The sequence below is a fragment of the Zeugodacus cucurbitae genome, chromosome 6 (assembly GCF_028554725.1).
Source record: "Zeugodacus cucurbitae isolate PBARC_wt_2022May chromosome 6, idZeuCucr1.2, whole genome shotgun sequence".
Lineage (NCBI taxonomy): Eukaryota > Metazoa > Arthropoda > Insecta > Diptera > Tephritidae > Zeugodacus > Zeugodacus cucurbitae.
In genome coordinates, this window is record NC_071671.1 from 39,760,339 (window position 1) to 39,785,573 (window position 25,235).

The window sequence follows — 25,235 nt, forward strand, 5'->3', positions numbered from 1 at the left end:
TATTAACTCAAATATGAAGTGTTAAAAATTTCAAAGTCCTATGTATCCTGGTTCAATAGTTACAGGATGTTGCTTACAGGCATAAATTAAATTATTATAAATAAACTAAACACTTTTCTCATGATTATCTCTCTTATCTTTACTTATTTATATAGCTCACTTTGTTTTAAAATAAAACAATTATTTTTATGTTTTTGAACACTGTTTGTATAACCACTTTAGTATAACTTTTTTCGCGAAACCGATTGTGACAATTCCACTCTGCGGAGAACTCTTACTGAATGAAATCGTGCACAGCTCATATCAGAAAAAGTAACTGTAAGCTTGCACAACACATAAGTCTACATAATTGAAAAAAGTCCAAAAAAATTTAAATAACGAGAGTTAGAAGCCGGTAAGTACAATGTTGCCTATAATCAACATTGTGCATGAAAGGGTTAGGGAAAAACAAATTATTCGTAAAATTTCTGATTTATTAATCAACCTAGCTGATTCAAAATAGTCCCCAGTTGTCCCCGGTGGTTTCTTTGCAGCGAGTACGTTCTTGAGTTTCAAAAACTGGGAAAAGTCATAATACGATGGGAAGCAAATTCGCTATAATTTTCAGGTGTAAAATTTTCATGTAATTTACTTGCTTACTGGAGTTGGGCGCTTTATTGTAGAGTTCAAGATGCTTTCAATAAATTTGGAATAAAAAAATTAGGACAACTAGCAAACAAAATTTCGCGCACTGAACTCAGTGAGTTGTTGGCTCCAAAACAATGTGTCATCCAAAACCCTGCCTCTTCAGCGAATGTTTAAGATTAAACTGCTTCTCGATATTTAAGAGGTCTTTCGAAAATAAAATAAAGATGCAATTGTCATTCGATTAACGCATTAAAGAACTTTCGCCGGTCGCGTATGCTTGTGTTGGTACGTATGTGTGGATCCATGTTACTTTCTTGAATGTCAACAGGAGTGCATTTGTCTTTGCGCATAAATATTTGCAGTGCACAATTCAGTGCAACTTGATTAACATTCCACTAATGACGGCCGAGCCGAGCATAGAAACGCGCCTGCCACACACCCACTTCCACATTTACAAATATGCGTACGCTATGTAGGTATGTACATATAGTGAATGGAATAAATATTTATCTAATGTGTGTGTGTACGGCACGCAGTTCGTCAGGTGGCGAGGAATGCACTTAAAGTGTTGTCAACGCGCGCTAACTTGCCACTTGCCACACACATTCCACATGTTCGTGCGGCATTCCACATAAATTCCACTAACGGCAAAAAGGCGCGCAAATTGCCGTCCAAGGAAGTGCTGCTGCTCGCCTGCAAGTGGAAGTGAGAAGAGGCAAAACGTGAAAACAAAGAAAGCGAAAAGTTTGTTTGTCAACAACTTTGCCACGTGTCACGTGACACTTGTTGTTATTGTTATTCTGAGTGGCTGCATTGGTGGTGGTGGCAACACTGTTGCTTTTATTGTTATTGCCATGCTTTCGAACAAAACACATTTGTTGTTGCTGTTGTTCTTATTGTTGCCGGCAAACAGGCGTTTGCAGCGTTGTGTTCGCCACTTCTTTGTTGTTGTGAAGGGAAGGTGGTGCCCAAAATTTTGTTGTTAGTCTAAGCTAATGCATGCTTTTTCATGCAGCAGCAAGCAACAACAACTACATGGTCAGTTATCGTTTGCACGCGGCTGTTGGCCAATGCGCAGGACGCTAAAAGCCACCCCTGAACCTGCTTAGATTTCACGAAATATGAATGTGCAAAAAGGACCTAAACGAAGCGCTGGCTGAAAAAAGGCGGGAATGGGCTGTCTTAAGTGGCCGGTAGTATGTGCCTGTGTACATATTTGTTTATGTTATAAATTATGTGGTGCGAAAGTGCGTGGGCGTATGAGCAACTTTTTTCGAATATTTACTTAACAGTCACATTTTGATTTTTCTTAAATAAATAAATAAATAGAGAAATTGAAATAATTATTTGGAACTTGGTAGTGTTTTTTTTAAATAAATAAATTCAATTTATAAATTTCATAAAAATAATACAGTTGGTATTCCCTAACTCGAATCACCATAATCCACAAGAAGACTTCGAGTTATAGAAGTTTTCATTAAAGCACACAATTTTTCAAAAAACTTTAAAATATATATTTATATACAGTTGTATTTATTTATTTCGCATAAAGGTCTATTTAAATACGTTAAAACGTCTATTCTGTAATTTTGTGTGTTGCAGTTTGCTATTGTTTAGCACTTGATGTCTGCATCTTATGCCTTTGTTATATGATTTATCATCAATCCATAAGGGTAATAGTTTTTGTTCGACTCCTTTCGATATATAGGGACTCTTTTAAAATTCTGCCTCGATTTCAGATTTAAATTTTGTATTATGCCCTGGTCGAAAAGTTCGATTTATGGAAGGAAATTTGTATGCAATTTTACTTATATTGCCAATTAAAAAGTTCGAGTTATGGAGAACTTCAAGTTATTGAAGTTCGAGTTATGAAAGTTCAACTGTAGTTAGAATTAATATATAATTGGATTGAAGATCTGGTACACAGACAGTAACGACATTCAACTATAAAACATTTCCCAATCAAAAGCAATTGTATCTACTTTTAGGCTGTTTCTATACAGTAGCAATCGCGCCATCTACTTTTGGCAACTATGAAACATCAAAAAAATTTAGAAATTTAAAATTAATTAAATGTACTATTTAAATTGGACCGAATGGTAGCTACAAACCATAGAGAACCCACCTGAAGACAACATAAAAAATTGCATTCAAATCGGTCCAGCCGTTTAGGAGGACAACATACACAAGTACAAAAGAATTTTATATATAAAGATTAGATCTCACAGTCGACGTATTTTATTTAAAATGATGGCTGCCCAGACAATTTTATTCTTTACCTTCATATGATTTTTTAACGGATGGATTTTGTGGGTGCAAATTACAGTTGTTGTAGCGACAGAAAAAAATTTACGAATAATTTTGATGATGAGTTCACATTCCATGGCTGGTTGGAAATCAGGATGGGATTCGGTGACCTCAGCTCGAAAGGGAGGCTATACTGTACTATTTCCATATAAACCTTCAGCAGATTTCAAACAAAATGAGATTTCGTAAACAAGAAATTTAGGTTAATTAATAGTAATTATAAAATGCTCTTTTTCCAGACATAAACTATAATTTGATAAGTAAATGGATATTTGAAGTAATGATTATTTGTATTTGAATATTCTAAAAATTACATATGTATAATATGTAAATATGTTTGCCATGTAATGCACAGCGCATACAAGTATGCAACAACAACAAAAGAAACAACAAATTAACAACAATAAGCAGAAGTAAACCAGCCCCAAACCACACTAACACGCTCGCAATGCGCTGCTTCGCATTCCGTTGGCCGGTGTGAAGCTATTTCCTTGCATAACACTATCGCCATCTCGCTCTGTGCAATCGCAATGCAATCACGAGACGCTTGCACACGTGCTACAGCCCATAAATCGCATTGTAAGCGCAGTTAACTGTGTGTGTGTCTGTTTCGTTGTAGCGAGTTGAACGACGAATCCTTTCTTGGCTGGCGCTTTGCAACTTTTGGCGAGTTTAGTTTCTAGACTCTAGCCTCACGTGCAGGACGCATTGCTGTTCGTCAGCAGCAAGACAAGCAACATTGGCGCGTTCGTATGCATTCGGGCGGAAGTCGGTCGATGTAACGGATAAATGCGAAACGCATTCGGCCACAGTTTGAACCGTTAACGGATTTGTGCGTTTGAATTGTTGCGTCGATTTTTATTGCGAAGGCGGCGTGAATACAAACAATATTGAAATATTGAAATTAAAAAAAATATATATATTTCAACAAATAACTGTGTGTGTGTTTGAGGAAAACTATATTAGAAAAATCGCCACTACAGCGACAAAGCATTATTGCTGAACTCACGCGTTGAAAACGTTGAATTCGTAAGCTACAAAAGTTGTTTGAATGTTGTGTTGTAATTTTTTACTCTGTAACAACTTGCTGTGTTTACAACTATTTAATGTTGCTCTAATTGTTGTTATTATTGCTGTCTTACTTGGTGTCATCATAAATTCTATCTATGTTATACATATATCTGTGTTGACTCTATTTTGGTTGTAGAGTTCAATGTTGTGGAGTTCAACTTATAAATATTTGTGTCTTTTACATGTTTGTGTTTATCTTTCGTATCAATGTTTTTCTGAATAAATTTAAATTTTGAATTTACGAAAATGTTGAAAATGTTGTAATTCTAATTAAACTCTATGTGTGTAGTCTGCTACGCTAATCTACTCTATTGACTCGCCAAACATCTTTGTGTCTATCATAACTGTCAACATTTGCCATGTTTGTTTTAACCCTGCTCTACACAAGGCAATTAACTGTATTTTTGTATTATGAATAAACAACATTTGCTTATGTGCTTACGAAATTATTATAAAAAAATATTTAAAAATTCTTGAATAATCTAAAAACTATTTTTATCTTTTCTCCGGAAGTTGGTAGTCATCATTAAAAAAAAAAATAAATTTTATATACGTAAATGAATGCAATTTCACATAAATTAAATTAAAATTAAAATTCTCTTTAGTTAAAGCGTAAAATGGTGTCAGATAATCGCTATCTAAAGTAGTATTTTATATTTTAAATAATTGACAGCTTGAATTGGCAGCTTTGATAAGAAAAATAACGGCGTATTTGAGCTTCTGGGCTAGCGTATTGCTTGCATTAAGTGCGTTCTTAGCATAATGTTCTTTTGAATATTATTTTGTTAAATAGATTATCGTTTTTTTTTGCACTCCAACGATTATAACATCACAGCAACACAAACGACACGTTATCGTTGCTTCCGTTTCGTCATTAGCAGGTGATCGTAGATTTTTGGAAGTTAATTAGCTTAAGAGATTTTCAAATGAGGAGATGTGCTGAAAAGCTTTTTTAACTGAAAGTTTTTAATGTCATTTAAAGATATTTATACTCATTGCTAGGATATTAACTATGTTATGCTCTGGTTTTAATATATCTCTAATACTAAATTGCTCACGTAATATAATGCCAAAATAATTGATAAAGTACATTCAAAATAACACCAATAAAATAATGTTTTGATACAAAATTGCTCTAATTATACAAATATCAGAATTTTGTTCGATCAAGTTGAACAGAATTTTACTCATTGCCTATTGAATATTATATTCTTATGCCGTTTAAGGCAGCCGAAGAAGTTATAAGGCATTTTTTATATCGCATCGTTATAGTTAATATACATTTCATAATTAGATTAACATAGTCTGTATGTCCAGACAGCATAATGTCTTTAAAATAAACAAGTATGGATAATATTCACTTTGCAAGTTCTTTTATACTTCGTACCTTTCCTTAGCTCAACTTTGTTGTTATAGTAAAAATGAGTTGATCAGATTGAACAGACGATATATCTCTCCCTTCTTACTAATTTCAAGAACGCTGCACTACCTCTGAGATTTCGGCTTTCCGTTATGACTTGCAAAGATTTACTTTATCAATGTCGGTAAAAATAATATTTTTGAAAGTTTCTATGACTAATTAGATCAACATTCATTACGATTACGATTCATATTGCCAACTAAATTTCCAGTCACGTGCTTTCATATATTAAATTTAATTCAATAAGTGCGTGTTTTCGGAAGAAGATAAAAAATTGAAAGAAAATATTCGTGATTCACATAAGCAAATGTTGTGTATATTAGAGATTTTTAAGTGAAATCTGAGTTATATAGTTATGTAAATATTTTGTTTTTATAAATGTTGAACATTTTATATATATATATATACTTACCAAATAGCTATATATATTTTTGGTGTTCTAACTGTTCTAAGTGTTTTAAATGTTTGTTAATTGATGTTAAATTAAGCAACTGCAAAAATATTAGTATAAGATTGCTCATTATCTACACATATCAACAAATACTATCAAGACTGCGTGAGTGCTTTTGCTTCGAACACCGATGACATTTCAGTCAACAATGGTTGTGGGAGTGTTAAATTAATGAAATTTCTTCTACACTAATAAATATACATACATATATGTATATTTGTATTTATATACAAACTACACTTTTAAATTTGATTTTTCCGAAGGTGAATAGCAAATGAAGCACAACAGTTCAATTTTTCGATTTGAGTTTATTATGTAAATTTAAATTCTTAAAAGCTCAGGATTCTGCAGTCCATATAACTTTATTTTTTTAATAAACGAGAACGATAGAAAGTATATGAATGTTGTGGATATGAAATAAAACCTGCCATCGAAATCACGGCGACTAATTGCTTTATCGACGTTTTCCAGAGAGTATACGTCAAAATACAGTCCTCTTAAATTTTCAGGCTTTCATTCAAGTTCAGTTTTAAGCTTCAATGTATTCAAAGAATATCTTCTTTTAATCAGCTGCCATTCAATTCTGAAAGAGTCCCTTTATGTCAAACACCTCTTCCCCTTCTATAGTTCTTATCAAAATATTTGCATTCAAAAGCCTTGACACAGTTATCCTATTCAATTCGGGTAAATTTGTAGATCCTCATTTGAATGAATTAACTACTTCGCTATCTTTTTGATATATACTAGTTGCTTGTTAGTTTCACCACTTTCCGTGTTTAGTCGAGTTTTTAGTTGTATCCAAATCCGAAGTAATCTAAAGGTTTTTATAATAGTAGTCAACCCCTAGAACACATTGTGAAATCTCGAATGTATTTTTGACTTGAAAAATCTTTCCATCAAATCTATCAATTGTTCAGAGTTGGTTGAAAGATCCCTTCATTTGTTGGGTATTTCAGCATAACTGATATTATGACCTTCGACTGTAAGTCATTTCTTAGGAGTGATTCTTCTTTTTGTTTTCCTGTGAGCGCATAAGCTCCAAAATCTTGCGACGCAACCTATACATCCCACAAATCTGCCTGCCTTAAGTATTAAGAGCTTATTGTTAAAATTACGCAGATCCAAAAAATATCTTCTTAAATACGTGTTCCTTTCGCAGAAGAAAGGCAAACATTGAAATGAATCAGCTTTTCAGCTTTTATTGCCCAACTAGCTTACGGTGAAGCGAAAATGTATAGTTTGTTATTTTAAGCATAATCTTGTCACTCAAATTCACAACAACACCGACTGAGTTTGTGAAAAAGGTAAACATGGAGAAGAAGAGGCAGAAAACCACGACAAAAAATAAACAAAATTAATATTTAAACTCGCGCATTCGAGTATATGTGTATGTCCACATATAGTATAAATAATAAATAATTAAAAAGGCGAGGTACTTATGTTAGCCACATTTATAATATATATAAATTAAATAAAAACATTGATACACACACGCGTGTGTGCCATGTGTAGAAAGCACAATAAATGGGTTGAGGGCAGAAATTATTGTTAAGCGATAAGATTTTCCTCTCTTACGTAGTACACACGCAGCCAAGCAGCCGGAATGCTACTGTGTCCACCACACCAGAGATTTATATGTAAGATAAATCGCGCTAACTGAAATATGTCTGTATACATATGTTCATATACATATATTATCAATTTAAAATGTTAAATATGTATGCGAAATTGTTTTTTTCTTGATTTTTTCTTTGTACGGAGATAAAACGTTGAATGGTGACGAGTGAAAAGTGGAGTGAGCGCCTCTTCGCGAAGGCATTTAAATTTAGTATTAATTTACCAACGTGGAAGGCATTGTTTCCCGTCGCGATAATTGCTCAATAAAAAGACAAAATTGAATTACGCGGAAATTAAGTGGCTAGCATGAAAGCACATGTAACAGAATGCTTAAGAAATGCAAATATAGTGATCAATTAAAATGATTAAATATCGAAAATGAAGAATCATACGAAATAAATTAAGAACTTCCCTAAATAGTACATTAAACGCGCCGCGACTTTGAGCCAGTGAGACAAAAGTATATAATTTGAATGTAGAAAGTTGAGAATACAGTGGTGAGAGTGGATTAGGTGATTTAGCCGAAGTTGATTATTCAATTGACATAGAATTGAACTTTAAATGATAAGCTGCTATCTTGATCAACCGCACTTTTCAGTAATTTGAAATAAGTTTTATTTTTTTTCTGATGTTTTCGTTCGCGAAAGTCTCTTTTGAACATCCACTGAAACTCCATGCTAATATGATCTCTACCAAATTTAACAAATCATTAACGAATAATTGTTTCAACTGTCGCGCAAAGCATGAAAATACATATGAAACTGTCATTCATAGGAAATAATATTGAGTTAGTGTGTTAAATTCATTTAAACAATTTTTTTTCTCAAACTTGCGTCATTCGAAATGCTATATCTCACGAATCAATTGTGCGAACTCTTTGAAATGTCTATACATTTATTTTGAAAGTATGATATAAAAATAACTTTAGGGGCTTCCTCTCATAGTCCGGAAATCGTACACCTTCAGATAACAACTGAATCTCCGAATCTTTTGTTGAATTATACTGCTTAGCGAGTTTTAACGACCTTACTGTTTTCTAGGCGCAAAATGTGTAGAGTAACGTCTCGTTTAACATTAAACAATTGGAGAATGCAAGAATATTGACATAATTCAAGTACATAGTGAGTATACCTCATTAAACTATCTAAAATAGAATACCGAATATCCTGATCAGGTGTATTCAGGAAAACCGAAAATCCGAATAATCGATTTCAAATTAAATCAAACAATATTTGAATTTTAACAAATTGTTATTATGTATATGAAACAGGAGCTATAACGATAATGAATTTCAATTAAAATTTTGTTTGAAAATAACTAGTGATTGATCTTTGATCTAATGAATCATAGTTTTGTAGCATTAACTTTACCATTTAACTACAGTAGAGTTGAGCAGAGTTCAAACATAGAGATCTAAGAATTTGAGAATAGCGGAGTTATTTTAATTTAACGAGACAGAGACTATCATTGTCTTTATTATGGAAATTTTAGCACTTATTGTCTGGGTTTCATTCTTTTCGCCTGTACTACAAATCTGCAGTTATAAATATCAACGAGCTCTTCAAAGTTCACATTGTTGTAAATAAAACATTGGACGAATTGCTTATCATGCAAACTGTCTAGTCCATCTGTTCTCTGTTATAGTTCTGCTTTTTCATAATTGCTTCAACTATAATGACCATGATCAAATAGCCTGATAAGCTTTAAGTGAAGAGATAAGCCCTCCTTCAACACTAACGTTCCAACTTGAGACTTTGCGACTCTCCATAAGAATCTTATAACCATGAAGATCGTTTCAGCCACTTCGTACTACTTTGAAATTTCGAGCGGATCTTTCTTAGCATATTATGGTATAAAAACTCTGGAGTGACTTCGAAGATGTATCTTTAAGACTTCTTTCTAGTATGACGAAATGAAATATTTGTAAACTTCGTATTTTCATTGAGTAATTGTATTGAAACCAATTGATTGCAATATCTTATCAGCAAAAAATTTGGAATTAAAACATAATAACACTATTATTCAAAAGATAAAAACAATGCTATATTGGTATTTCCGATCTTTATAATTAAAAAATATATATATTTATAAATATATATAAAGGTCAAAAACATTACCCAGTAGAAAAAAAATACTTCTCATATTAGTCGGAAGCATACTTTTCAACTTAACTGAATTAAGAGGTTAATTATTAATCGAAAAATATTGCGAAATGATATGGAATAGCAGGGAATAAGTCGTATAATTATACCAATAACAAGCGAAAAGAAATAGTGGAGAGCACCCACACCAACACACAGATGGCCGGCTATTGCTCGCTTCCGCTGGCACCGGTTACGGCCACCGCTGCCATGGCAGCAGCAGCAACAGTCGCGGCCGCAGCACCGCCACCCAGTGCCGGACCGACGATGTATCATCACCAGTCGATGACGGCTATGTCGAATAACGGTATTATCTATCAATCGGCGGTACACGCCTCCATACACAGTTTGAATACAGTACAAAATCAACAACGTTCTACAACAACACATCATCACATTTTAGCGACGGCGACGGCGACTGCAACAGCAGCAGCGGTAGCGACAACAACAACACGTCAATATGGCGGAGGAGGAGGTACAGCAACATCACCGCCGCCTCCTTTGCCACCCGCACCACCACCCTCTGCGTCGGTGAGCAACGGTAGTGTTGGCGCCGCAGCGGTGATGCCGGCTAGTGCTGTAGCAGCGGGCCATCATTCTTTGGCTTTGGCCATACCGCAGCATCACCCCCAACAAACCCACCACCACCTACAACAACAACAACAACAGCAGCAACAACATTTACACCCGTTGCAACATCCCCTAGCCCACCATCATCACCGCCAACAACAACAACAGCAACAGCAGCAGCAATCACTGCATCAGTTGCAGCCTCACCATCACCACCACCACCTGCAACAGCATGCGTTCAACGCACAACAACAACAGCAGCACCATCATCACCACCATCACCATCATCATCACCAGCAGTTGGCGCTGCATCAGAACCACTTGTATTTCAGCGGTGCAGCTGTGGGTGGTCATATCGCTCACCACGGGCATCCACACCACCATCACCATCGCCAGATCTTCAGTCAGATGCAAGCCGCCATTATGCCGCTCAATATAAGTAAGTATAGACAATAAGTTGTTGAAAGTTGTAAGTGGTGGCTAATTGATGAGGCGATGATCTCATTATTGTAAAAACCGTAGGGTAAGATCTTATGGTACTCACACATCGTAAGATGCCCACTGATAATATTTTTTGACATACCGTTACTTTGCTCTTTTTTGCTATAGCGGTTTTGATAAGATCTGCCATGTGGTTGTCACTTGTCATTAATCTTTTCCTAATCTCGTTAGTAGTTTTTTTTTTGATCTGCTTTCGATCATGCCGAGTTTCTTAACTCGGGCTCTGTTTTGAAGCTCCTCCTTACAGATTCCAGTGAACGGAATTTCTTTATTTTAGGCAGGGAAACCTATTGTGTTCCAAGCATTATCAACTTCCTAGATTATGAAATTATAACTTTGGGTAGTTGGAATATGGGAGCAATTGAAAGGTTCTCATGTAGTTTTTATATTCTGTACGCGTCCCTCTATACGAACCGTTATATATCCTTAATATATATGCTAACACAATGCCTTTGCCCTTCCAGTATCACTTAAGAAACATTTTCACCTGGAGTATAACTAACGAAGTATGTATGTATTGTATCAACAATTTTTCAAATTCTGGAAATTTATATAATTAACAATATTCAAGCCTCCCAGGTGAAATACAAATCAATTTTCATGCGCTTGACTTTATGAGTCATCCAGGTGCTGAAGAAGGAATAATTTCCGTCGAGTATGATTTTCATTGGTCGCAAAATGCTGCCGTTTACTCGAAAGTTCTTTAGGTACATGGACGTCTGAAATATGAAATAAATATCTTTGAGCTTTTGCAAAATTTCAAAATTATTTATGAATTATGCACTCTCATGTAAATAGTTAGTTAATTTGAATATAATTATGCAATTATCTTACATTCTTCAAGCTTTTGTAAATTTTTTAATAGTTACTGAGGTTTGTGAATGAGTTCGCTACATACCTCAGGAAAAGGACATTTGTGATTTAAACTTGTGTACGGTTTCAGAAATTCAAAGAGATACTGCACCAATGGATTGCGATGTGACTTCAAGAATCGGCATACGTCATACTCGGTATTCAAAAAGAAACTCCTATATTCACCATTATCGTACTTCATCAGCATAATCCGCACCTTTGGCGAGAAATAAATGTTCTTATGGTATCTGGGTTCTTATGGTATGCGGGACTGAAGTAAAATACATACCGATATATTATCCAGTGACGGCTTGAGCACCTTTAAACGCATGTGCGCTTCATGCTCCTTATTCACACCGCACTCTTCGAATTGCAGCAATTGCTGGTCGAAAGCCTCGCATTCCATTCTGGTGAATGTGTATTTGATCGCGCGGATAATGGGTGCAAAGCTATGAATTGTTAATATTATTAGAATTGTGCACTGGATTGGAGACAAACTCATGTCTTTAACTTTTTGTAGTTTCGTGCGGAGTGAACAACAGCTTTTGGCGTAGAATAAAAAAGAAACACGAAATGTACACTGATTAGAGCGGATCTAATGCGAATATAACGAGTCCAATTGGTAATAATTCAAATTGATTTTAAGTGATTTTCGCAGTTTTAATGTGTTTATAATTTTGTGAAGTGGAAACATATCTGCAAATTGAAAAATTCATCAACTCAAAATTACTCGATTATATTACCCATATATGCGCTTCAGAATGTCATACATATGTATAAACTGTCACTGCTATAATCTGCTACAAAATATAAAATAATTTTTATTTCGTTGCCTTTATAGATAACTAGCAGCGCGCCCCAGCTTCACACGGGTATTAAACAAACTTTTCAAATGTTATAATTTTTTAGGCACATACTCTCCCATAAATACCTTTTCTTTTTTGTGTGGGGTCATTAAAAAGGGTAAAATGAAGAAAATTCGAATATGAAATTATTTGTTTTTGTTTTTGTATTATTATTATTATTATTTTTATTTTTATTTTAATTTTCGTTTTTACTGGAAACTGAAGCCGTTTAAATAGGATTGTGAGATCACTTGAGTTAATCGGAATCCTCGGTATATCAGCTAGTTGACCAGCTGCTGGGCCGGTGATAATGTTTGGCACAATTAAATTGTCCTTCAATTTCTTAACTTTTTGAATTATTAGATTGTTGATTTCGTTCACAATATCATTCCTGGGTGTCAATATTGCCCTAGAACACAACCAATGAAAGTGCTTTCGTGCAAATTTCGAACGAATGTTAGTTAAATTTTAATAAGAATTTTTGTCAAATGTACATATGTGCATACGTGTGGATATCATATATTGAAATTAGTAATCTCAAATAAATAAATGAACATTCTGGAAAAAATATTGAAATCTGTATACTGTAATCTATACTAATATTATAAAGCTGAAGAGTTTGTTTGTTGGTTTGTTTGAACGCGCTAATCTCCGAAACTACTGGTTCGAATTGAATAATTCTTTTTGTGTTGGATAGTCCATTTATCGAGGAAGGCTATAGGCTATCAGGAGCGAAGAAACAGTGGTAAATGTGTAAAAAACGGGGAAATTATTTATCTTTGAGGGCTTCCGTTCCTTGCGCTGCGAAAGCGGTTCAAGATTAGATACGCTAAGGATCGAGAACGGTTGGGCCATTCTTGATGAAATGTTCAGAGGTTGTTCGTTGTGGATCTTGGAAGGTTTAGTTGGAAAATTGTAAAATTCCAAAAAGTGACTTTTCCATACATTTTTTTTTCAATCTATCTATAAAAAAAAAAACAATTCGGAAAAGTCGGAAATTGGCAAGTGGCAACAGGGAATTCTGAATTGCAAATGAACGGTGACATCTACAATGAAGCATTGAAATTCATATGCCATCACCAAATCGTCAAATTAGTGATGCACTGAATCGTGCAGACGACAGAATAACTTTGGAACAACAAGTATAAAGAAATGTTCCATTATTTAATGAGCAGCAAAAGACGACCTATGATGAATTGATTAAGGCTGTCCATGATGGAAATGGTGGACTTTTATTTCTTGATACGCACGGTGGAACTGGGAATCCTGATTGATTCTGATATCATTGATTTTGGCAACAATACGATCTCAAAATGGCAGTTGGAAGAACGGCACATTCGACATTGTAGCTTTAGTTAAACATGCAAATCTATGAAACATCTATGAGATGAGCGCAATTTTATTGAAGCACTTGACAGAACAATGAAAGATCTATGGAATAATAATCGTCGCTTTGGTGGCGTAATGATACTGTTATTGACAAACACATTCTGTTATTTCGAAATCAACAACGGCGGAGGAATTGAACGCATGTCTCAAGTCATCGTACTTGTGGCGGCACGCGAAAACAATATGATTGACCATGAATATGCGGGTGTTCCTGCAACAGGAAAGCACCGCAGAAGATTTGCAAAGAACTGGGCAAATTCTGGTTAATACTTCTAATGGTTTGAAATCAATCCGAACATTAGCCAAATTTATCGTAACTACGATTGGTTGAGTGCACGCAGATTTTTAAATGCCAAAAATACCGATGTCGATGATTTAATCTATACGACTTACGTCGACTTCCGGGAGATTTGTGTTCATACACATCGATCGATCATGTTGAAAATGAAGACGAAGCTGTGAATTATCCAGTGAAATTTCTAAATTCTTTGTCATTATAATGCTTTGTCATTTATTATGCTTCGCAATCTTCAAGCAGCTATCGAATACTGTAATAGTTGCAATAATTTTTTAAAGGGACTTACAAGGGGGCAGAATGCTTGATTCCACGAATTTCTTTGAGTTCGAACGCTTTGCCATTTCAGTTCAAACGTATTCAGTTTCCAACGAGACTTGCATTTGGGATGACAATCAACAGGTCTCAAAGACAGCCGCTGGAGATGTGTAGCATAAATTTCATTCATGAGTTGAAAAACCGGAACAGAAAACAAAAAATGTTGTTTATTAAGCTGAATTACATTGAAAAAATATTTAGAAAAATCTCAAATAAATGTTTTCCAACACTATACAAATTCAACTTTGTTTTCAAAACAAATAATTTCATGCAGTGCAACGACTGCGGAGTCAGCTAGTAATCATATAAAATGATGAACTATTTTTGTGAAAAAAATGCAGTAGTTCGAATAAATAACAATAATCCTACACTTTTTTTTATGCGGTCGTATTTAAGTGTATTTGTGTTTTGGAGTTTATTCATTACAGATATACATACAAATCTTTCCTCTTTATAATAGTAGTATAGATAAATGATATCTCTGGAAATATATTAACCACACTTTTCCAATTATTGGCCTTAAGTTTTATGATGGTTAGTAATGTCAATTTATTTCGGTCGAAAACCCGTAAATACAAAAATTACTTTTGTTTCTGATATTTGAATCCATTTGTTTCCACCTTTTCATACGGACTCTATTCGGCTTGAACATGTCTAACGTGTGGCTCTGATCAGCATTGGTGGAATATTTTTTTAGGCAGAGAGGAAGCTAGGTGCTTTTTATAAATGAAATTACCTAATTTCAGCTTCTTTCACGGGCTTATGTATTCATATACTATATACATGTGTATCTATGTACTATAGGGCAAATATGAAGGTGTATAAACTATGTACACTTCACTAAAATTTTAATATCTGCAATTGTTTTCAAATTTCAATTGAGTGTGTGTGTGTGTGTGATACTGACAAAGCGGAATGTTCGCACCTGTAAATGTTTGTAAATACACAAAACTCCGATTTGGAACTGGAACTGCCACGTAAATTGACTGAACCCGTACGAATAAAGTCCCTCATGCAGTTAAAGAGCAAAGGAATGCCTATTATTCGCATGTTTGGCGATCAAATACATACACATATATATATATATACCAGGGTACATGGAAATGTACGTGTATATGTAAGTGGCTGCTCCAGTCGCCGTGTTTGGACTTATTGGGGTCCATAGTTAGCTGGGATTTTCGCAAAGCTCCGTAAACACAAAAGCCATTCAACAGCGTTCCCAAAAGTCGTCATACTCGCCCAATAACACGAGTGTTAAAGCGTTTCTAAACGCATTTATGAGCCTCATTACAATCGCTTTTTATTGCATTAAAACATTTCAAGTGTTGTACTCGTGTCGTACTCACACACACACACACACACACACACACACACACACGCACATACACAGAGACGCACTCGCCTGTGGTGTGTTGGCTCTACTGCTTTTTATGTGTTGTTGTTGTTGTTGTTGTAGCATGACACTTGAAACGGCACAATAAAAATCCAAGTGAGATCGGAGGATTAGGCAAACGGCGGCACGGAGGCACGGCAAGGGACCACGTATGTATAAAGGACAAACGCGCTTTGTGCGCCTGAAAGTGCACTTCTGTTGTTTTAGTGCCAGGATGTGTGGTTGTTGTTATTATGGCACAGTTGAGGCTTCTGCGCTTTGAATGAATGTTTTGAAATGCGTTCGCAAAAACGCAACAAGAGGTTAGTGTTGCTTCCTCACAAACACACATACATACACACACATTGGTATTGTTGTTGTGTGTTTGTGCCTGCAATTGTTGCAATGGCAGCGACGACACTTTTGTTTTATTTCACATTACGTACACGACCGCTGCCACGGGGCACAGTTTATATTTTTTAGTGCTTACCTACATAGAAGAATGCGAATGCAAATAATAAAATAACAACAACACACACACACTCACTTACACGCTAGAAGCCTTTGCATGGGGCCTTTGTTTGTTAAGGCTGTTGGCAGCACGTCGCTGTGGTGTGATTCTGCTTGTCTGTCGGCCACATTCACTTTATTATCCTTATGCAATAATATTTTGTCTCTTCCATGGACACATGGCGTCCCCCCTTTCTCCACCTCTGTTACATTGCAATATGTTTTATTTAGATGTGTGTGCGTGCTTGTTTTTTACAATAATATTTTATTGTTTTTCGTTAGGTTTGTTGGTTTTGTGTGTGCAAAAAAGGGCTTGAGCCAAGTCAACAATGGCCCACGATTTTTCACCTGTTTTTGTGTGAACGCGCCACGCGGATTTCGGTCGTGCCTTGAGGCATTCGGGCCGTTTATTGTGGCAAACACACACCACGCCATTGTCTTGCACATGTGTGCTTATAATTATTTATGTGTGTCTGTGTGTCGACGGTCGTCGGTCAAAGAGTTCGTAACTATTCATTGTGTGTTCGTTATTATCCACAGACGCGTTTTTGCCTTAGATTTGCGTACACACACGCTCATTATGCCCACTTCTCGTGTATATGTGTGTTGCTTCAAGTTTGGAAAAGCACGAGAGCGCACTAATTTCAAAGTCTTTTGAATACCATAAAAAATATTACTTTAAACTACAGAATTTTCTCAATTGTTCGTTCAACTATAGATTTATTGAATACTAGCAAAAGAAATTTGTCTCTGTTGTCGACTGAAAATTAAAGTGTTCACAAGCAAGAATTATTTTGTCAGTCTTCAAAGAATTTCTTTATTCCTCAAAAACCTGTTTCTTCACCTTCAAATTAATTTCTCTTAATTCTAAAACATATGTATGTATGTGACACTTTTAAAAATTTTCAAATCAATTATCAAAGGCCGTATTATACTTTGATGAGTCTCCAGATTTGTGAAAAGGCAGTTTATTCAATAAATAGTCAACAAAAGTTTTATAATAATTTGTGGTCTTGGCTGGTTTGCCACTGCATCTACCTAGAAAATAGTCACTTTAGAAAGCGCAGCTGGTTTTCTTTTTCTGGTACTGGTTTATCTTCTTCTTTGAAAACTGAAGACAGTACTAAAACTGAAAAAATACATTTTACAAGCAACGCTCCTTAAATATTTTCAATTTTAACGTTTTTACAACCACCTCAGCTTATCACTTAGTAGTTTATTTGTTAAAATGTTATTATTGCTTTATCATATTAAATAGCCTTATAATTTCCTGCGATTCAGCTGCGGTCAGGTACTCTAAATAGTGTAATTGTAAAGTAGCTCGAAGCTAATTATAGTGAAGATTGGAATATTCCTTTACCAGTCTCAAACTTGCAGTCAGCGCGCTTAAGACTAGTATAGCCGCAGTCTGAATCGTAACTTCTTTGAAAGATGAAGTGCAACTACGTCCCAACTTGCCCAGCCCAGCCTCCTTGACCGTTAGCAATTTTCGTGGTCATACTCCTTCTAGCTATAGTTCATGTTAAAAAATATGTTAATCAATATATTCTGTGAAAAATTTTATGGTTTCACATGAACAAATTTACATTTACGATAAGGTGAATTTTTTGAATAAGTGAAATTTTTCTCCCGTGAAATTCTTGTGAATTAGTGATTTTTTCAATAGGTAATGGAATTCAGTTTCAGAAAGTTTACAATAAGGCTGATTATGTTTTACAAATGCCATCAATAAAAATAGTATGTTTGACAAATTTAAATTGTTATTGATGAAAAATAAAGTTGTAAAAAACTATTTATCTGTTTTATCTTAAGCACAACGTAAAACACGTAAAGCACGAACTGGGAAGCCGGGCATAAGTATGACATGTAATACATACTTAGGCCTGAAAAAATAAAATATTTTTTTTAAATCACTTGACTATTACACCGAATATTAAAATCGGTCAAACCTTTAGTGATACATTGGTTTTTCTCCATAAATGAATTCCTTTGCAGTCAAACAATTTTGTTTATTTTTTAATGCAGCTTTACAGGTCAAGAAAATACACATTTTGTTATGATCTAACAGTCGAAAGATGGAATTGCTGTAAATATTGATTTATTCTTCATATTGAGCCTTTTTTTCTTCTTAAATATGATGCTTAATAATTCAATTCGTCCTGCTTATAGTGATGATTTACTGTTAGTTCTGCTTCACTGCTAGTTATAATAATTTTTCATTTATTGCCTACACTATGTTCTTAATCTTATTGCGATTTATCGGCATATCACTTCGTTTACTCCTTTTTTCACATTTCTCTGCTTATACCAGTAATTTTTTTTACTTTTAATGTCAATTTGTCACGTCTCAGTGTCCTTTGAGCAATGATATTTTCCACGAAATATTAATTAAAAATTAATGTTTTCATTTTTCAACTGCGAAAGTCGCATTTCTTACAGGCGGACATTTGACCAAAATTATTTTGCGATTTTCTTGAAGGCAATTCGTTGAAGTGTCATATACAAGGCATGCAGTCATCTGGAATCACATACATTTCCCTTGAGGTGCGAGTGCATCACACCAGCAAGAAAAAAAATCAAAAACCAAAGTCAGAAAAAATTGTCTGTATCGTAACAGTTGGTGAGAAATCTTCTTCAAATAAGTCGTCTTCAAAAATTACCTTGACACAGACATGTGCCACTCAGCAATTTACTTTTGAATGGTCTGCTTTTCGGGTGAAAACTTTCAGAAGTTACCAATTTGTATAATATATGCCGAAGCTTATTGTGCTCTTAAATCCTTGTCGTCGTCTGTGAGGCAATGTGTTTTGTGTGCCGCGCGAAATGGCTTGTTTCTGCTGATTTTTCCTTGAATTTGAGTAGTCCACTTACACACACTTACCCCTACACATCCATACATATGCTTTTCGTTTTGCTCATTTCTACTTTCTGGGCTAAGTCTCGTGTGTCCAATAAAAAATTCAAAATGGTCACATAAGGACTTGTCAAAGATCACGTACTCAATAAATATTGCTTATTCGTTGGTTGGCGGCGTTCCTTCTATTTCTCTATTTGTGATTGTCCCACTTGCTGCTTTTTTGACTTGGTTAACAGCGCCTTATATTTTAATGCATGGATTTTCGCTTTTATAGCTGCCTTCTCCTGAGTGTCCCTCTCAAACCCATATCATATGGGTGGAGATGTGCAACTATTTTGTGTTGGATTGAAAAATGCATGAGCCTTTGGTAATTTCATTTTTATTTCGCCTCTTTAGTTATATAATACAAGCTACGTGGCGATTTTACATGATTTTGAATTTATGGCTATAGCGGAAATCAACAGCTTGTGTCTTGTTATTGTTGGACAGATTCTTGGGGTTTGATGTCATTATAAAAACCTGTTTTAGGCGAAACTCTTAGTTTAATTATTAATTTATAACTTACAAAACCTCACAACTACGGAACAATTCTTGCTTTGTGAGGGGGACGAGAATGATATATTATTGGTTACTAGCAAAACATCTGTAGAAATGTATAAGAGCCTTCAATTATTTGCTTTAACCTTTAAGATGTCGTTAATGAATACCTTTTTATCTTCATTCGGATAATCATCCCTCAACAACTTTCTTCAATATTTTGACGCTCTGCCTTTTGTTTTCAGATCGGAACAGCATGTTGAACCCCTTTGTGAAAATTTTTGACATTTCCTGCTATATAGTTTAAGTTTCACAATTTTTCTATCAACAAATTACTGCATTTTTGCGAGAAAATTTTACAAATCTGAATTAATAAGTGAGTTAATCCGTCAGAAATAAAATTGAACAATGCTGGAGGTTATTATTCAACAGATATCAATTGAGAGATAACTCGATATTTGGCTTAGTTTGTAGACCTTCTAGAATACTCATATTCTTCTGTATTCTGATTTGTTTATTATTATTACTTTTTGATTCGGATTGAATTGATTTCTTCTTAATTGACAAAAATTTGACTTGAATTTCCCTGCGAACGGCTCATAACTAGAATGCTCTGCATACTAACTTTTTGTTGATAATAGGTTTTGATGTTGTGATATTGGGTTATATATATGTATCAGTGAATCGCTTTTTTTGAAACTTTCTAAATAGATTTATAAATATTTCATGAATTGTTAATAGAAGTACACCCCACTTCTTCCTCTCCGACATCAATGTTGCTAGAGTATCCTCTCTTGCAATTCAACGAAATTTAAGAAGAATGCACTTCTCTTTCACTTATAGGAATTCCTCTGTTTACATTGCGAATTTTCTATCCCTTTTTCTCTATCGCCTAAAATGTCATGTCCTCATAACAATGTCTTCGTCAATTGATAGTGAAAGGTAATTTTTGATTATATGATTGCAAGTTTCTGGCCACTTACCTAACCTTTTCTCAAACACCCTAAAGTTTATAATCTCCAGGTGCGTCTGTGTGGTTATTTTGCATGTTCTGTCAATCCTGATCGATTGCCTTCTAACTGCAAAAATGCGTAGATAAATTTTTGCACGCTGTCTCATGTAAACAAGTTTAGCTGAAAGAGCGGCGGCAAGAGCAGCAGCAAGTAGTGTTGTCTCCATGAATATTACAATGATTTGCGGCCTCAGATGACCATTTGGTTGGGCTACCGTGCATTGGAATCGAAACACAACAAAACTAAATGCATGGAAAGTGAACTAACAATTGAACGCCGCAGTGGCCTGTGCAAAGTGTGTTTAGTTGGCTGGGTGCTGGTCCACCGGACTGGTTCGCTGCCGAGTTGATGCAGGCCAGCAGACTGCTCGAAATGCACCAACACTTGCAGGAATGTATGATTACGCCCTACCATGTGTGTGTGTGTGCGGTGTCAGACAGGTACATGGCCTCACCAATTGCTGGGCGGCTGGCAATTCCAAGCAATTAAATCACTTTGATGCTAATTTGGATTAATATGGTGTTGTCCAATCGAGCCACAGGAACAATTACTTTGGCAAATGTGTACGAGCGGCAGGGCGTTCGTGTGCGTGTGCGTTAGGTCCGATTAGGTGAATCTAAAATAGATTTATTAGCCGGTTGCATAGTATACGAGCTGTGATGTTGCAATGGAATGCGCCTCGCAGCCACAATATTGAACTTGGCTGTTGTTGTTGTTGTTTATGCTTTTGAATACAAATTAGCCGGTGGCGATGGCAAAGGATTTTGGGGGCAAAAGTCCTACCAAAGTCAACCTGATTAAAACAAATTGCATGTCCATTGAATCGATTTGTTATTGCTAATGTTGTTGTTGTTGTGCACTTTTAACATTGCATTGCATTTTTGCTCGCTTTGTATTGCTCAGCTGGTGATATTGTTCGACGTGGTGGAGGGTAATCGACTTGTTGGCGTTATTTATTTGGCTTATCGTTGCTGGCACTAAGTGCGTGTGCTGTGTTGTTGTTGCTTGTTTTTGACTTTGCTTACGTAGCGCTGACTATTTAGTGGTAAACAATTTAGTCATTATTACAATATTATAATTTTCTATGTGGCCATATTAATTTGTTAGATAAATATTTGCATTTAGTTTAGATTAATGAGCTGATCGGTACTCCATTCAGCAGCAATTAAGCTTTATTCGAACACCACGAGGGTTGCTTTTCGTTGAATCAATGAATCGAGTTCATTATTTGGATACAAGCAGCACTTTAGGCATTTCATACTGCCATATACGTACATACATATATACATGTATTTACACATATGCCGACATAATTAGGAAATTTTAATATTAAGTTTTGTACTGTTATTATTTCATATTGTTCAATAAACTAATGCTCAATACACTTATCCAAAAGTTGTTCAATAGCGTCAGTATCTTCATTTTTTAGGAACTGTCAAGCTAGTCAAAACGTCCCTGCTGACTTGGGTCTTTATCGTTTCAAAATATCTTTGTGCCTTTTAATTTCCAGACAGAATCTGTGTCTGCGTTATTGCCAAACCTTTTAATACCGAGTCTCTCTAGATTTAAAACTTTTCCAGACCCGTCGTAAAGTGACAAGATTGATCCCTGCGACGAAAAACACAATTTTAGACAACATCAAATAATCGTGAAAATGTTTCTAAAATGACGTGTATTCGATATAGCGTATTTTACTCGTCGCGAGTCTAATAAAGCATAAGAATGCCATAGTAAAAGGAAAGTACCGAGATAACTTTCTTATTTTACAAAAATATCACATTTAGTACGTGGAGATTTTTTTACTATCATCTAATAGACGACCGAAGGGTTCAAAACCAATTTACACAACTACAACCTCGTAGGTTTTACACTGTGACCGAACGATCTTGTCACCGCACAAATGCTAATGGTTGACTAGGGTTTGCCAAGCTATCAAGAGCACCAGTCGTTAAGTACTACACCGCAAGATGAACTTTGTCTCACTCCTAGTCTGATGTCTGAGAAACTTCAATAAGAGTCCTTCCCTTTCAAGTTTTTCAGTTGTTCAGTTTTCTGCGATTCTCTCTAGGTCGATGAACTTTGGAGTAACCAAATTAACACTACTCTAACGGCATCCACTTCTGCTTGTTGCTTGGGAGCTTAAAACAAGAGTTTTCGGAGAGTTCCCTAGAAAGGGCTCCCGAAATCTCCTTCTGAATTTTGTAAAAAAGCTCATTGCTCCTTCTTTATATCACACTTGCAGATATAGGCGTAGAAACCACTAGGAGTCCTATATTCATAGCCACCAGGTATCTTCAGACCCTTCGGAGGGCCACCTCGTAAGTAATGAAGGTTAAAATTTGAAACATTCTGTGAGTTTTTGATTCCAAAAGCACATATATAGATGGTAAAATGATAGTTACTAACTGTTAATACGAGCAATCACAGTACATCATATTAACTTTGCCTTATTAGTCTTTGCTAGATATGTAGTAGATTGTCTAAAAATCTGTATTATAAACTTGTATTTAATATTTGACATTCTTTAAAGACAAGAGTCATACGACAACAAACATTTGATTTACATAGTAACTGTGCAATTTTTCCCAAATTAACTACACATACTTGAGGAGTTTCAAAACATTTTTCCCCGTAAAATTACTCCTTAAAGAGGAATATTAAATAATGGAAATTATATGCGCGCGAAATGATAAACACCAACATTAAAACAAATTATACCTCATCACTAGCGAGCTGCCATAAATATAAAAAAAATCTTTGTGAATGTGTGGAATGAGATGGAGAAATGTAAATAGAATTAAAGTGAAGGTTCTCAATGCATACTTTCGCGCTTCCTTCATACTTACCACTCGATTCGAGAACATTTTTTTTCTTATCAAGTTACCAATGGTCAAGGCGAGATTTAGCGGCGCATGAAAATAGTCAAAAAATCTTTGTATGCAAAAGTACACAGAAAAAATCTGGAAAAAAAACTGAGCAAATATAAAAAATGTATAAATTACAAATCCCTCGGCTTCGCTAGTGGTTGAGTTCATATTGCAAAGTAAAGACACCCTTGCATGTGCCGAGGCAGTAAAAAATGAAAATAACATTTCAAAAAGTACAAAAATAGTGAACTTATGATTGAAGGAAAAAATCTAAATACAAAGTGGTAAAAGTGAACCGCGACTGCATATTAATATAATTTTTATACTTCCCCAACATATGTTTCCGACTCGCATACTACACGTCGCTTAACTGGCTCATATGCATAAGTGCGCTGACGAGAGGCAACAGGCAACAAGCAGCAACAATAACTGTGAAACAAAATACAATTTGACCATCCATCCCGGCGTCCCTCGCCAACAAGACCGTCGCAGCCCTAGACTCGCACTATATTTATGGTGTCATCATTCAGTCCTCATATGCAGTTCGTACGCTCTTGCCGCCATTTAGATGGCTTGGCAGTTAGTCGTCGTTACTCTTCGTTTGGCGGCGTTGGGAAAACTTCAAAAAATACATTAAGTAAATTTCATTTTATTTCATTCATTTCCCAACATCCGTGGCGGACCTTAATGGGCCCATTTCAAATATTTCATGTTCTGAATTTACTAAGGCGGCATGTCGGGTGGCAAGCGACATGTTCCGATTGTGGAATATATTTGTGTGTCCTCTGCACATCGTACTCAACAAATGTCAGGCTCGTCAACGCTTGAAACGTCATTCAAGTATTGTGAGAAATGAAAATATGAATTTCTCGTAGAATGCGAATTGGCGAATAAAACATGCTGTGGAATCGCATAATTGCATTGCCTTGAGACACTCATTGAGCGGGTAGAGAGGTCGCTGGTGCGCGTGTTCGAGGTGGCTTCGCTGCTGGCTTTTCACTCCTCTTATTCTAGCCCCACTATTGGCCACTGCGCGACTCAGCCTTTGTAGCCTAAATTGTTTTTTTTTTTTCATTTTCCTTCATTGTCCTTTGTCTTGCATTGTAATTCATAAACAATTTATGTCATTTCTCTTTCTGCAAACTTACCTTTGCTTTGTGGGAATTCATTAATCCTTTGGCATTTTTTTCGTTTTCTTTGATTTAATTCATAACTATTCTTGGCTTTAGACATAAGCATATGAATTCTTACGATACCCTGCAGGAATTGCGGTTTTTATAGAATTTTTCCGCGAAGAAATTAAATTAGTTTGTGAAAGTTCAAATTGCTATGTAAATACAATTAATAATCTTTTTCTAATAAAACTGAAATATTCCTCATATTTGTTATCAACTTTCTTTTCTTGATACACGGCAAATGGATTATTATTCTGTGGATAAATATAAATTTTATTATGAAAAGTATATGTTTGGCTCCACCACACCACGATTTCCCTGCAGGGTCCACTAGCGTATTCATTTAAAAAAACTTGTAAAAACTTTCGTGTGTTCAACAATACAAATGTTCCATTGTATTGCTCCCTTCTTCTGTGGGCTAAGTTGTCTTATTGTGGTGGACTTTTGTACATTAAAATTCCTTAGAATCATTTTGCCTTGGCTAATTATTGTTTTGGTGT

At 35.3% G+C, this 25,235-nt stretch overlaps 1 protein-coding gene across 3 annotated transcripts in view; it reads left to right on the forward strand.

Annotated features, from left to right (window-relative positions):
* Positions 1-9,596: 9,596 nt before the first annotated feature.
* The window catches only part of LOC105216879 (uncharacterized), a 68,436-nt gene continuing 52,797 nt past the window's right edge, over positions 9,597-25,235 (forward strand). For 2 of the 3 annotated variants that reach the window (XM_029043292.2, XM_029043294.2), the window contains exon 1: positions 9,597-10,643. In XM_029043292.2, the coding sequence (XP_028899125.2) occupies positions 9,794-10,643 (850 nt within the window). In that variant the 5' untranslated portion in view covers positions 9,597-9,793. The remainder of the gene's footprint in view (positions 10,644-25,235) is intronic. The other variant, XM_029043293.2, reaches the window with a different exon arrangement.